The following is a 16,091-nucleotide window of genomic DNA, read 5'->3' on the forward strand; positions in this document are numbered from 1 at the left end:
GACAAGATCATAAATGAACAATTGTCCAGACAGAGGCTTGAGTTTGCGAATTGACGGTTTATTAAACCAACTTTACACAGGCTACTGTTTGGGCCGTAGCACACGCCAAATAAATGACAGATAACCCACAAGCCAATCGTGACCTTCTCTTGTGAAGCCCAGACGTAAAAGAGAGAGAACAAAGGCGAAACCTGGTCTTAACTTCCAATGCTCCATCCCCCTGCCCAACCCCCCTCCACGCCACTCCGCCAACCGCCAGGATGCCCGGCATCAGAACATTCCAGGCATTCCCGTGATTGGCAGATAGCAGGTTGATTGGCATGTCGGACCCCGCGAACACTGGGTACTGGTCAGTACAACACAACCACCTACTAGCCTAACACATAACACACGGCTGTCTGTGCGGGTCGCTACCATAGCAATAAGGCACCTCGGGGGCTGTATCCAGGCACACCGCTTACCACACCCTCTCGTGCGTTATTGCTTAAATATACAATAGGCAGAATAGATGTTTTACATGATTTTGGTTCCGTTCAATATTCAACCTGAAATGTTTAGAACTATGGCAGAGGAGATTGCAATTAGGTCCTGTATGGTGTTGTGAGTTCGATTCCTGGTACCATCCATATGTAAAATGTATGCACGCATGAATGTAATAAAATCATTGGATGAAAGAGTTTGCTAAATGCCATATTGTTGTTATTATTAGTGTATTATAACAACAAAGGTGCAGAGAAGGACCCGCACCCGCAACGTCCTCTGTCTATCTCTCCGAGAGTCGCTCAGTTTACCATTACGTCAGCTGTAAAAGTGAGTGCGTGCAGAGACGCACGCATTCTCTAAAACACGAACTTCAACTCCCAGATAGCCATGCAACTAACTACAATACTGAAAGTGCGCAAGAGCTGCCCATAGACCAGAAAGAGTGAAAAACTACAAATACAATATCCCTGGGCGCTTAAAAGAACTACAAACTCCCATCGAGTTGCGCAGTATGAATTTCTATCCCTTTAAATGTACGTGCAAAATGGCTGCGCAGGTCGACATGGTCCGTATTAAAGTAGAAAATAAGGTACGGGACGGTCTTGATAAATTTGCCAAAGAAAAGAAGAAGAGGGAACAGTCACCGTCCGCGGATAAACGCCAGCGTTCATCCGAGGAGGCAAAGAAAGTAAAGCTCCATCATCATCGGCACCACCATGACCCACAACATGTTCAACAGCAGCAGAATGGCCAACCACAACCACGCAACTCCAGTGCCGAAAAACCTACCCTACAACGACACCAGCAGCATCATCATCACCACCACCACCAGCACAACAACACCAACGATGCAAAGAAGGACTCCCACCTGCAGCCTCCTCTGCCTGCGCGGAAGGTGGTACCCGCAGCAGCCAAGTTGGACAGGAAGAAATCACTTCCCCCGGTTCTGCCGCATGGACTGTTCAATTTCAAGCCCCTCAAAGTAGCCGAGCCCAAGGCCAAAATACAGGAGAGCAAGGAAAAGCACAGGGAGAAAGAGCTCAAACTCAAACCTAAGAAGGAAAACACCGAGGCTAACGTTAAACATGGAGTAGGCCTATATAAGAAAAAGAAAGGTAGGTTATTCTTCAAATTCTATTCCATTATATTCGTATGTTACCACTCTTAATGCTTGAATCTTATGCAAAGTTACAATTAAGTCAGACAAACCTATGTTTGTTTACATACGCAAAATAATCAGCCAGATGATGCACGTGCAAGTTCCATGAACGGGGTAATTTTTATTTATATATATTTTTTTTTGCAATTGCCTGCCTTCTCAGACTCTATGGCACGCCCACTGATGTTAGGCCTACTTTTGTTGCAGAGAAGAAACTATGTAGCGAACGATGGTTAGTTTTGCAATACTCCTAGTTGTCAACCCTCCTACCATCATGGCAACCTGGCACCTAATCATCCCCAGCTTCCAATCGGCTCTCCAGGTCGTTGCTGTAACTGAGAATGTGTTCAGTCAACTTGCCTGGTTAAATAAAGAAGTGAACCAATTTGGGTATTGACAAATTATGTGCATAGGAATGAGCTTATGTCTTCCTGTCTCCAGAGCCCCATCATGATGAGAACAGCAAGACTCAGTCGCTGGAGGAGTACCTGTTGAGGAAGAAGAAAAAGAAGCGGAGGCACCGGGAGGATGAGCGTGGTAAGACGATCCGCATGTACAACAAGGAGGTCCAGACCGTGTATGGCGGTCTGACTGACCACAGTCCTTCAGCCCGCCTTGGCCCCGTGAAGGAGGGGAAACACTGCCAGCCTGGTACAGGCGCCAACAACAACCACCTCACTCCTAAAGAGGTACACAGCCACAACCACACCCACCTCCCCTTCCTCTCCCCCCAAGACCACTTCATCCGCAGCTCGTCTCTGCAGACAGGCACCGTCTACGGACGCTTCATCCACGAGGAGCGCCAGGCCAACGGCGGAGCGTCGGTCCTGCACGCCTACGCTGATGAGCTGTCCTCTCTACGGCCGGGGGAGATGGAGCACTTCGCCCAGGAGTTCCTAGAGCTGGCCTTCGCTGAGAGACCCAGAGGGGCAGCCCGCTACGCCCTGGCTGTGGTGCACAGGGCTGCTGCCTACCTACCTGACTTCCTGGACTACTTTGCCTTCAACTTCCCCTCCACGCCGGTCAAGATGGAGATCCTGGGGAAGAAGGATATAGAGACCACTACTATCGCTAACTTCCACTCTCAGGTATAGCAATACAACATTATGGAATTGGCCTGTCACTGTCCTTCTCATGTTGCCTGTGTGGGATTTCATATTAGGTTTTGTGTTAGCCTTACATTTAATATTAAGACTGGGAATTGCCAGGGACCTCACAATACAATATTATCACAATACTTACACTGGAATACCATACACCCCCGCAAGACGGGGGCCCCATGAGCTCTGGGGGCACATAAGCTCTGAGGGCCCATGCGCCTGTCATCGAAGTCTATTTTAAAACATTTAATAAATAATTTTGACAGTAACCCTCAAAAGTAATTTGTAAACCTTTTTAATTTATATATGTTCTAGGAAGCTAAGTGTTTGTTTCTTGGGCTTCAGGACAGTGACTAAAAAATAAACTGATTGAAAGTATGAGGGGATATCAGTGAACAAATGCCGTCCGTGGTCAAGGCTGCGACGGTACCAGTGCAATGAGTGGAGCTTACTCAGGTGTTCAAATGCTCTTATCAGACTGAGAGCCTGATGCTTCTTCGGTAGTTCTTTATGACTTTTAGTTTAGAAAACAATCTCTCCGTGGAAGTGACAGTTACAGGGATGGTAAAAGCAGCTTGATTGCCGTAGCAACCTCAGGGAAACTGGGACGAAGGTAGTTGTGCTTCAAATACAGCAGTTCTGTAACATCTTTCATTGAGCCTCTCATTTTCCTTGCATGTTACGGAAAAATATGAGCTGAGGACAGGTCGTCTGGATACTGGACAGCAAATACATTGACAGATGCAACAGATGATTGTCTTTAGCAGACAACAATTCTTGAGGGCTTGAACAAAAATACCTGTTGGTGATTTCGTTCAAATCAAATTTTATTGGTCACATACACATATTTACCAGATGTTGTTGCGGGTGTAGTGAAACGCTTGTGTTCCTAGCTCCAACAGTGCAGTAATATCTTAACAATACACAACAAGATGCACAAATCTAAAAGTAAATGAATGGAATTAAGAAATATATAAATATTAGGACGAGCAATCTTAGAGTCTAGAGTATAAATGTGTGTGTGTATATGGGATGTATAGACATTATGAACAGTATGTTGATATACTAAATATTCTATAGAATGGGCTCCCGAGTCACTCAGTGGTCCCAGTGCTTGAGGCGTCACTATAGACACCCTGGTTTGAATCCAGGCTGTATCACAACCGGCCGTGATTGGGAGTCCCATAGTGCGTCGCACAATTGGCCCAGTATCGTCCGGGTTTGGCCGGTGTCGGCAGTCATTGTAAATAATAATTTGTTCTTAACTGACTTGCCTAGTTAAATAAAGGTTAAATAAAAAAATGATAATGTTTAAGAATACTGTCGTGTCTTTGACTATGCCAGATTAATTGCTATGACATGCTATTCTATAAAATAATTTCTCCGTAATGAATATTACCTGATTGAACTAATCATGTAAATATGAATTAACTAGAGGGACACCACAAAAGAATATTTATAGAGCTGTTATCTTTCGAATAAACTCTTAAAGATTTAGTAATATTTTACTAAATAGCAGTCACATTAATCGTCATTTTATTCAGTCTCATCTGAAAGTTGTAAGTCCTTGATTATCTGCAAGAATCCTGGCTAACAAGTTGAATCAGCAATACAAAATTGGGTTTAATTATTTATTTACTAAATACCTAACTAATCACACAGAAACACACATACACCATTAAATCATAACTTGATCACAAATTACGTCATACAGAAAAACGTCCCTAGCGGGCGGAATAGATATGACAGCTTGTTACACAAAGGGAAGGGGGGAGTCCTAGTGAAAGCGCGGGAGACTGGAACATAGGCGAGCTGTGCTATCGTAAATACAGTATCTTATGCATTCTAAATTACCGCCCATTTGAAGAGGAAAATGCAATACATATTTACTCTGAGCTGCGCTTCAGTAGGTTGGTGGTAGATGGCCCGTGTCGCCAACCCGAGTCCTCTGTCCTTTGAAGAATGTCTCTGGTAGTCACGGGAACGTTGTGTGTATTAGACGGGATACTTGGACTGTCCTTCCGAACCTGCGTTTAGCTGTTGCTAACTCAAAGGCTAGGAGATATCACTTCTGTAGTGAATACGAGTTCAAAGTTCATACCATTCACAATCAAAGTCCATGCTGATGTTGGCTTCATCTGTAGTTATTATCTGAACCATTCTGACACCGGACCGTCATCCTGGTGTACCCGGAACAGAAAGTTATATTCTGGTTCGTGGCTTTATATAGTGGATGGAGAGGGGTGTGTCTGAAAAGTCTATTAACCCATGCCTCTTCACAGGGGCGGACCACTGTGAGCAGAGGAAAACTTATGAAAGCACAGATCTCTCATTTGGAAGCTAAAATTACATTTCACCTCTTCACAAATAATGTCATATTCAAACATTTGAATTAAACAACAATTCCATGTCAATCCGATATCTCTGACATTTAGACTTTCCACAGTAGAGTTTGTCATTCTATCCTTGATGAGAATGTGTCAGAGGGCAACCGAACTAACATTATATACCTTAAGTACCACCGCATATGTTCAGTTGGTCGGATCACCAGAATATAGTTCATTTCCCCCAACTTCTGATGTTACCAGAACCTCTATGTTAACCCATGGGTTTCCTTACGTCACATCAGTTATAGTAGGGAGAGAGAAAAAGGGGGAAAGAGGTATTTATGACTGTCATAAACCTACCCCCAACCCAACGTCATGACAATACTTAGGATAGAATACTATATATACAGCAATAGTTTAATAGAATGTCCTTGATTAGAATACAGTATATAAATATGAAATGAGTAAAACCGTATGTAAACATTCTTAAAGTAACCAGTGTTCCATGTCTATGTGCATAGGGCAGCAGCCTCTTAGGGGAAAGGTAGAGTAACAGGGTGGTAGTCGTCTAGTGACAATGGCTAAGTACAGGGCAGGGTACTGGGTGGAGGCCGGCTAGTGATGACTGTCTAACAGTCTGGTGGCCTTGAGACAGAAGCTGTTTTTCAGTTCTCGGTCCCAGCTTTGATGCACCTGTACTGACCTTACCTTCTGGATGATAGCAGGATAAATAGGCCGTGGCTCGGGTGGTTGATGTCCTTGATATTTTTGGCCTTCCTGTGACATCGGGTGCTGTAGATGTCCTGGAGGGCAGGCAGTGGACCCTTGTGGGGCCCTTGTGTTGATGATAAGCGTAGCGGAAGTATTGTTTCCTACCTTCACCACCCGAGCTTGGAGGACACTGTGGTGTTGAATGCTGAGCTGTAGTCAATGGAAAGCATTCTTAGATAGGTATTCTTCTTGTCCAGATGGGATAGGGCAGAGTACAGTGCGACGGCGATTTCATCGTCCGTGGATCTATTGGAGCGGTATGCAAATGGAAGTGGGACTAGGGTGTCAGGTAAGGTGAAGGTGATATGATCCTTAACTAGCCTCTCAAAGCACTTCATGATGACAGAAGTGAGTGCTACGGGGCGATAGTCATTTAGTTAAGTTACCTTGTCTATCTTGGGTACAGGAACAATGGTGGACATCTGAAGCAAGTGGGGACAGCAGACTGGGATAGGGAGAGATTGGATATGTACGTAAACACTCCAGATGGCTAGGGATGCCCTCTGGGCCTTCAGACCTGCAAAGGTTAACACGCTCAAGTCGTACTCATGTCGGCCACGGGGAATGAGAGCTCACAGACCTCGGGAACGGCCTACATCTGTTATCCTGTGTTATTCTCAAAGCGGGCGAAGAAGGTAATTAGCTTGTCCGGGAGCAAGTCATCGGTATCTGCGACGTGGCTCGTTCTCCCTCTGTAATCCGTGATTGTCTGGAGTCCCTGCCACATACGTCTTGTGTCTGAGCCGCTGAATTGCGACTCCACTTTGTCTCTGTACTGATGTTTTGCCTGTTTGATTAACTTACGGAGGTCATAACTGGACTGTTTGTACTCAACCATCTCTCCCAGTCACCTTGCCGTGGTTAAATCCAGTGGTTCGTGCTTTCAGTTTTGCGAGAATGCTGCCATCTATCCACGGTTTTTGGTTTGGGTATGTTTTTATAGTCACAGTGGGAACAACATCCCATACAGTGCATTGACTTTTCCACATTTTGTTAAGTTACAGCCTTATTCTAAAATTGATTAAAACAATTATAATGTAATACTCATCCGTCTACACACTACTCCATAATGAGAAAGCAAAAACAGTTAAGAAATGTTTGCTAATTTATTACAATTAAGAAACAGATACCTTATTTAAATACAGTTGAAGTCGGAAGTTTACATACACTTAGGTTGGAGTCATTAAAACTTGTTTTTCAACCACTGCACACATTTCTTGTTAGCTTCTACTTCATCACAATCCCGGATCCGGGAGCACCCCCATCAGTAAAAAAGCTCACTAGCATAGCCTAGCGTAGCGTCACAAGTAAATACTAGCATCTAAATATCATTAAATCACAAGTCCAAGACACCAGATGAAAGATACACATCTTGTGAATCCAGCCATCATTTCTGATTTTTAAAATGTTTTACAGGGAAGACACAATATGTATTTCTATTAGCTAACCACGATAGCAAAAGACACAACTTTTTTTTCCCACCATTTTTTTCCTGCATAGGTAGCTATCACAATTTCGACCAAATAAAGATATAAATAGTCACTAACCAAGAAACAACTTCATCAGATGACAGTCTGATAACATATTTATTGTATAGCATATGTTTTGTTAGAAAAATGTGCATATTTCAGGTATAAATCATAGTTTTACATTGCACCATCACAACTCTCACCAAAGCAACTAGAATAACTACAGAGACCAACGTGAATTACCTAAATACTCATCATAAAACATTTATGAAAAATACACAGCGTACAGCAAATGAAAGACAAAGATCTTGTGAATCCAGCCAATATTCAGATTTTTTAAGTGTTTTACAGCGAAAACACAATATAGCATTATATTAGCTTACTACAATAGCCAACCACACAACAGCATTGATTCAAGCCAACAATAGCGATAACGAATAAATCAGCAAAAGATATTAATTTTTTCACTAACCTTCTCAAACTTCTTCAGATGACAGTCCTATAACATCATATTACACAATACATATAGAGTTTGTTCGAAAATGTGCATATTTAGTGGCACAAATCGTGGTTATACAATGAGAATAGTAGCCAAGCTGCCAACAATATGTCGGGAGAAATCTTGGGAGAGGCACCTAATCTAATCAGTAACTAATCCTAAACTTGACTAAAAAATACAGGTTGGACAGCAAATGAAAGATACATTAGTTCTTAATGCAACCGCTGTGTTAGATTTTTAAAATTAACGTTACTACGACATACAGCGTGCGTTAAAGCGAGACCGCACCGAAATTAATGGCGGAATATGAGTTTTACATTTTTCAACAGAACAACGAATTAACATCATAAATAGTTACTTTTTGATGAGCTTTCATCAGAATCTTGGGCAAGTTGTCCTTTGTCCAAAAGAATCGTTGCTCGGTTGTAGATTGTCGCCTTCAACTTTGGAATTAGCAGTAAACATTAGCCATGTGGCCCAGACGTGCCCAACTCACTAGAACGCAACACAAAGAAATATCAGAAAATCGCAATATACTGATATAAACTGATATAACTCGGTTTAAAATAACAACATTATGATGTCTTTAACACCTATATCGAATTAAATCAGAGCCGGATATATCTAAGGCCTATAACGGTAGCTTTCCAGAACGCCATCCTGAGGTCTGTCTTGCGTCATGGCGAATGTTGAAAAGACTGCACCCCACGTTCCAAAACCCTTTATATGGCCTCAGATCTGCCTAGCAACACCATTCCAATTCTCACTATTTGCTGACATCTAGGGGAAGGCGTATGCAGTGCATCTCGACCAATAGAAGACATGCAAATTAATAAACTGACCCCAGAATAGCCTGTCTGATTTCAGATTTCTCACTTCCTCACAGGAAAATTGCTCCAACTTGAGTTCTGTTTTACTCACAGATATAATTCAAACGGTTTTAGAAACTAGAGAGTGTTTTATATCCAATAGTAGTAATAATATGCATATTGTACGAGCAAGAATTGAGTACGAGGCAGTTTAATTTGGGAACTAAATTTTAACAAAGTGAAAACAGCACCCCCTATTGTGAAAAGGTTAACGAACTATAGTTTTGGCATGTCGGTTAGGACATCTAGTTTGTGCATGACACAATTTATTTTTCCAATAATTGTTTACCGACAGATTATTTCACTTATAATTCACTGTATCACAATTCCAGTGGGTCAGAAGTTTCCATACACTAAGTTGACTGTGCCTTTAAACAGCTTGGAAAATTCCAGAAAATTATGTCATGGCTTTAGAAGCTTCTGATAGGCTAATTGACATCATTTGAGTCAATCGGAGGTGTACCTGTGGATGTGTTTCAAGGCCTACCTTCAAACTCAGTGCCTCTTTGCTTGACATCATGGGAAAATAAAAAGAAATCAGCCAAGATCGCAGAAAAAAATTGTAGACCTCCACAAGTCTCGTTCATCCTTGGGAGCAATTTCCAAACGCCTGAAGGTACAAACAATAGTACGCAAGTATAAACACCATGGGACCACGCAGCCGTCATACCGCTCAGGAAGGAGCGGCGTTCTGTCTCCTAGAGATGAACGTACTTTGGTGCGAAAAGTGCAAATCAATCCCAGAACAACAGCAAAGGACCTTGTGAAGATGCTGGAGGAAACAGGTACAAAAGTATCTATATCCACAGTAAAACGAGTCCTATATCGACATAACCTGAAAGGCCACTCAGCAAGGAAGAAGCCACTGCTCCAAAACCGCCATAAAAAAGCCAGACTACGGTTTGCAACTGCACATGGTGACAAAGATCGTACTTTTTGGAGAAATGTCCTCTGGTCTGATGAAACAAAAATAGAACTGTTTGGCCATAATGACCATCGTTATGTTTGGAGGCAAAAGGGAGAGGCTTGCAAGCCGAAGAACACCATCCCAATCGTGAAGCACAGGGGTTGTAGCATCATGTTGTGGGGGTGCTTTGCTGCAGGAGGGACTGGTGCACTTCACAAAATAGATGGCATCATGAGGAAAGGAAAATTGTGAGGATATATTGAAGCAACATCTCAAGACATCAGTCAGGAAGTTAAAGCTTGGTCGCAAATGGGTCTTCCAAATGGACAATGACCCCAAGCATACACAACAATAAGTTGTGGCAAAATGGCTTAAGGACAACAAAGTCAAGGTATTGGAGTGGCCATCACAAAGCCCGAACCTTAATCCTATAGATAATTTGTGTGCAGAACTGAAAAAGTGTGTGCAGGCCAGGAGGCCTTCAAACCTGACTCAGTTACAACAGCTCTGCCAGAAGGAATGGGCCAAAATTCACCCAACTTATTGTGGGAAATGTTTGACCCAAGTTAAACAATTTAAAGGAAATGCTACCAAATACTAATTGAGTGTATGTAAACGTCTGACTCACTGGGAATGTGATGAATGAAATAAAAGCTGAAATAAATAATTCTCTACTATTATTCTGACATTTCACATTCTTAAAATAAAGTGGTGATCCTAACTGACCTAAGACGGAATTTTTACTAGGATTAAATGTCAAGAATTGTGAAAAACTGAGTTAAAATCTATTTGGCTATGGTGTATGTAAACTTCCGACTTCAACTGTAAGTATTCAGACTCTTTGCTATGAGACTCGTAATTGGGCTCAGGTGCATCCTGTTTCCATTGATCCACCCTGAGATGTTACTACAACTTGATTGGAGTCCACCTGTGGTAAATTCAATTGATTGGAAATTATTTGTAAAGGCAACCACACCTGTCTATATAAGGTCCCACAGTTGACAGTGCATGTCAGAGCAAAAACCAAGCCATGAGGTCGAAGGAATTGTCCGTAGAGCTCCGAGACAGGATTGTGTCGAGGCACAGATCGGGGGAAGGGTACCAAAACATTTCTGCAGCATTGAAGGTCCCCAAAAACACAGTGACCGCCATCATTCTTAAATGGAAGAAGTTTGGAACCACCAAGACTCTTACTAGAGTTGGCCAAACTGAGCAATCAGGTGAGAAGGGCCTTGGTCAGGGAGATGACCAAGAACCCGATGGTCACACTGACAGAGCTCCAGAGTTCCTCTGTGGAGATGGGAGAACATTCCAGAAGGACAACCATCTCTGCAGCACTCCACCAATCAGGCCTTTATGGTAGAGTGGCCAGACGGAAGCCACTCCTCAGTAAAAGGCACATGACAGCCAGCTTGGAGTTTGCCAAACGGCACCTAAAGGACTCTCAGACCATGAAAACAAGATTATCTGTTCTGACGAAACCAAGATTGAACTCTTTGGCCTGAATGCCAAATGTCACGTCTGGAAGAAACCTCGCACCATCCCTACGGTGAAGCATGGTGTGGCAGCATCATGCTGTGGGGATGTTTTTCAGCGGCAGGGACTGGGAGACTAGTCAGGATTGAGGAAAAGATGAACGGAGCAAAGTCAAGAGATCCTTGAAGAAAACCTGCTCCAGAGTGCTCAGGACCTCAGACTGGGGCGAAGGTTCACCTTCTAACAGGACAATGACCCTAAGCACACAGCCAAGACAACGCATGAGTGGCTTCGGGACAAGTCTCTGAATGTCCTTGAGTGGCCCAGCCAGAGCCCGGACTTGAACCAGATCGAACATCTCTGGAGAGACCTGAAAATAGCTATGCAGCGACGCTCCCCATCCAACCTGACAGAGCTTGAGAGGATCTGCAGTGAAGAATGGGAGAATCTCCCCAAATACAGGTGTGCCAAGCTTGTAGCGTAATACCCAAGAAGACTCAAAGCTGTAATCGCTGCTTCAACAAAGTACTGAGTTAAGGGTCTGAATACTTATGTAAATATATTTCAGTTTTTTTTTAATACATTTGCAAAAATTACCAAAACTCTGTGTTTGCTTTGTCATTATGAGGTATTGTGTATAGATTGAGGGGGGAGAAACGATTTAATCCATTTTAGAATAAGGCTGTAACTTAACAAAATTTGGAAAAAGTCACGGGTCTGAATACTTTCTGAATGCACTGGATGTACTTCCTTATGAACTCAATGACGGTGATTCTGAGACAACCTGGAACATATCCCAGTCCGCATGATCAAAACATCTTGAAGCATGGATTCCGATTGGTCAGGCCAGCATTGAATGGACCTTAGTCCTTCACAGGTGAACCGGCATTTGAGTTGTCCCTCATCTCTGGTATATCTTGGCATGCATCATTCAAGACTACATTTTAATTGTGTGCACCGCAATGGACATATAATGCAGAATACTCAGTGTAGAAAACAGTCGGGCCCGCAACCAGAACCTACAGGCCATGGTGAAAACATTTAGACAAAAAAAAGAGGACTTCAGGGGAGTCTCTCAAGTTGGATTTAATTTAATTTACCTTGAATATTGCAGCCCGTTTGTATAGGCTATTCAACAATAAATAGTGGCTGAATTTATTCTCAAACTGACTACTTTTTTCCTTAATGTTTGGCTATTTGATCAATCCCTAGTAAGCTAGTGTTCTGAGGTTGGACGAACTGCAGTTGGCATAAATAGACTGGTTTTACACACAACTTCCTATCCCAGCTGGGAGAGATTGTGAGGACGGCTCATGTCATGCAGGTACAGGACAGTTGTATCTTCTGTGGTCCAGAGAAACCGCGTTACGCCAGTGGATACTTACAGGAGGTGCTGATACTATTTGTATTGCGATTCTCACGATTCTATTTGTATTGCAATTTGCTACTGCGATTTTATTGCGATTTGATGTTCCTAACATATTGCTCACCATACAGTGCATTCAGAAAGTATTCAGACCCCTTCACTTTTTCCACATTTTGTTACATTGCAGCCTTATTCTACAATTGATTTGTTTTTTTCCCTCATCAGTCTACACACAATAATAAACGTTTTTAGATTTCTTTGCAAAGTTATATAAAAAAAAATATATATATATCACAATTTACATAAGTATTCAGACCCGTTACTCAGTACTTTGATGAAGCAGCTTTGGCAGCGATTACAGTCTTGATTCCTCTTGGGTATGGTGCTACAAGCTTGGCACACCTGTATTTGGGGAGTTTCTCTCATTCTTCTCTGCAGATCCTCTCAAGCTCTGTCAGGTTGGATGAAGAGCATATTTCTTCTGGTCTCAGTGTGCTTAGGGTCGTTGTCCTTTTGGAAGGTGAACCTTCGCCCCAGTCTGAGGTCCTGAGCGCTCTGGAGCAGGTTTTCATCATGGACCTCTCTTTACTTTGCTCCTTTCATCTTTTCCTCACTACTGACTAGTCTCCCAGTCCCTGCCGCTGAAAAACATTCCCACTGCATGATGCTGCCACCACCATGCTTCACCGTAGGGATGGTATTGGCCAGGTGATGAGCAGTGTCTGGTTTCCTCCAGACGTGACGCTTTGCGTTCAGGCCAAAGAGTTCAATCTTGGTTTCATCAGACCAGAGAATCTTGTTTCTCGTGGTCTGAAAGTCCTTTAGGTGCCTTTTGGCAAACTCCAAGCGGGCTGTCATGTGCCTTTTACTGAGGAGTGGCTTCCGTCTGGCCACTCTATTATAAAGGCCTGATTGGTGGAGTGCTGCAGAGATGGTTGTCCTTCTGGAATGTTCTCCCATCTCCACAAAGGAACTCTGGAACTCTGTCAGAGTGGCTATCGGGTTGGACCAGGCTGGCCCCATGAAAAGGAACAGTCTGACCTCTGACCTCTCTTTCTGTTCTGTAGGTGGGGCGGACCTACTGCTCGGGGACGTACCGGGCCGGTCCCATGAGACAGATCAGTCTGGTGGGAGCCATGGCAGAGGAGGTGGGGGACTACTTCCCAGAGTTCTTGGACATGCTGGAGGAGTCCCCCTTTCTGAAGGTCAGAGGATGAGAGAATGGATGTTGGTGCTTGGACTTTATCAAATGATTAATACAAAACAACCTTCTTTCTATTTCTTCTTACTAGCCTCCTGGCCATAGTTTTACAACTGAAATGTAGGTCTGTGGTTTATGTGTAGGCCTATAGCTATGCTTGGTTTATGTGTAGGCCTATAGCTATGGTTGGTTTATGTGTAGGCCTATAGCTATGCTTGGTTTATGTGTAGGCCTATAGCTATGCTTGGTTTATGTGTAGGCCTATAGCTATGCTTGGTTTATGTGTAGGCCTATAGCTATGCTTGGTTTATGTGTAGGCCTATAGCTATGGTTGGTTTATGTGTAGGCCTATAGCTATGGTTGGTTTATGTGTAGGCCTATAGCTATGGTTGGTTTATGTGTAGTAGGCCTATAGCTATGGTTGGTTTATGTGTAGTAGGCCTATAGCTATGGTTGGTTTATGTGTAGGCCTATAGCTATGGTTGGTTTATGTGTAGGCCTATAGCTATGGTTGGTTTATGTGTAGGCCTATAGCTATGGTTGGTTTATGTGTAGGCCTATAGCTATGGTTGGTTTATGTGTAGGCCTATAGCTATGGTTGGTTTATGTGTAGGCCTATAGCTATGGTTGGTTTATGTGTAGGCCTATAGCTATGCTTGGTTTATGTGTAGGCCTATAGCTATGCTTGGTTTATGTGTAGGCCTATAGCTATGCTTGGTTTATGTGTAGGCCTATAGCTATGCTTGGTTTATGTGTAGGCCTATAGCTATGCTTGGTTTATGTGTAGGCCTATAGCTATGCTTGGTTTATGTGTAGGCCTATAGCTATGCTTGGTTTATGTGTAGGCCTATAGCTATGCTTGGTTTATGTGTAGGCCTATAGCTATGCTTGGTTTATGTGTAGGCCTATAGCTATGGTTGGTTTATGTGTAGGCCTATAGCTATGGTTGGTTTATGTGTAGGCCTATAGCTATGGTTGGTTTATGTGTAGGCCTATAGCTATGGTTGGTTTATGTGTAGGCCTATAGCTATGGTTGGTTTATGTGTAGGCCTATAGCTATGCTTGGTTTATGTGTAGGCCTATAGCTATGCTTGGTTTATGTGTAGGCCTATAGCTATGCTTGGTTTATGTGTAGGCCTATAGCTATGCTTGGTTTATGTGTAGGCCTATAGCTATGCTTGGTTTATGTGTAGGCCTATAGCTATGCTTGGTTTATGTGTAGGCCTATAGCTATGCTTGGTTTATGTGTAGGCCTATAGCTATGCTTGGTTTATGTGTAGGCCTATAGCTATGCTTGGTTTATGTGTAGGCCTATAGCTATGCTTGGTTTATGTGTAGGCCTATAGCTATGCTTGGTTTATGTGTAGGCCTATAGCTATGCTTGGTTTATGTGTAGGCCTATAGCTATGCTTGGTTTATGTGTAGGCCTATAGCTATGCTTGGTTTATGTGTAGGCCTATAGCTATGCTTGGTTTATGTGTAGGCCTATAGCTATGGTTGGTTTATGTGTAGGCCTATAGCTATGCTTGGTTTATGTGTAGGCCTATAGCTATGCTTGGTTTATGTGTAGGCCTATAGCTATGCTTGGTTTATGTGTAGGCCTATAGCTATGGTTGGTTTATGTGTAGGCCTATAGCTATGCTTGGTTTATGTGTAGGCCTATAGCTATGCTTGGTTTATGTGTAGGCCTATAGCTATGCTTGGTTTATGTGTAGGCCTATAGCTATGCTTGGTTTATGTGTAGGCCTATAGCTATGCTTGGTTTATGTGTAGGCCTATAGCTATGCTTGGTTTATGTGTAGGCCTATAGCTATGCTTGGTTTATGTGTAGGCCTATAGCTATGCTTGGTTTATGTGTAGGCCTATAGCTATGGTTAACTGACTGAAGTCAGACAAATGTAGTTATTATTGATCATTTCTGTCTCAATGTAGGCCTTGGATTTTTTTGAATGAATCGTTGTATATGCAGAGTATGATTGTCACTGAAACCCTGTCTGTCCAGATGACCCTACCTTGGGGCAGTCTCTCCAGCCTGAAGCTGGACTGTCGTTCCCAGAGTGATGATGGGCCCATCATGTGGGTCCGGCCAGGTGAGCAGATGGTGCCAACCGCTGACATGCCCAAGTCACCCTTCAAACGACGCAGGTAGCCTAAACTTCCCAGGACTTTTATCATAGTAACACAGTAATAATATAGTAATAACATAGTATTACTATATGTGTCCTAACACATAAGTAGCCTCCTTATAGGAGTATCATTTATTAGTTTGTGACGGTGTAGCTCTACTCCTTCTCTTCGCTTCCCATTCCTCCTTTCCTTTTCCCACTCCTCTCTGTCCTCACTGTCTCCTCCTTTCCTTTTCCCACTCCTCTCTGTCCTCACTGTCTCCTCCATCCCTTTTCCCACTCCTCTCTGTCCTCACTGTCTCCTCCTTTCCTTTTCCCACTCCTCTCTGTCCTCACTG

General features: G+C 43.1%; 1 protein-coding gene across 1 annotated transcript; it reads left to right on the forward strand.

Annotated features, from left to right (window-relative positions):
• The first annotated feature begins 1,027 nt into the window (after positions 1 to 1,027).
• LOC120059627 (lysine-specific demethylase 9-like) lies at positions 1,028 to 15,776 on the forward strand. Its single transcript, XM_039008752.1, has 4 exons — positions 1,028 to 1,598; positions 2,084 to 2,730; positions 13,494 to 13,631; positions 15,630 to 15,776. Exons 1-4 carry the CDS (start codon positions 1,028 to 1,030, stop codon positions 15,774 to 15,776), a joined length of 1,503 nt encoding a protein of 500 aa, XP_038864680.1.
• The last annotated feature ends 315 nt before the right edge of the window (positions 15,777 to 16,091 follow it).

Source organism: Salvelinus namaycush, chromosome 14 (assembly GCF_016432855.1).
Source record: "Salvelinus namaycush isolate Seneca chromosome 14, SaNama_1.0, whole genome shotgun sequence".
In the NCBI taxonomy this organism is placed as follows: domain Eukaryota; kingdom Metazoa; phylum Chordata; class Actinopteri; order Salmoniformes; family Salmonidae; genus Salvelinus; species Salvelinus namaycush.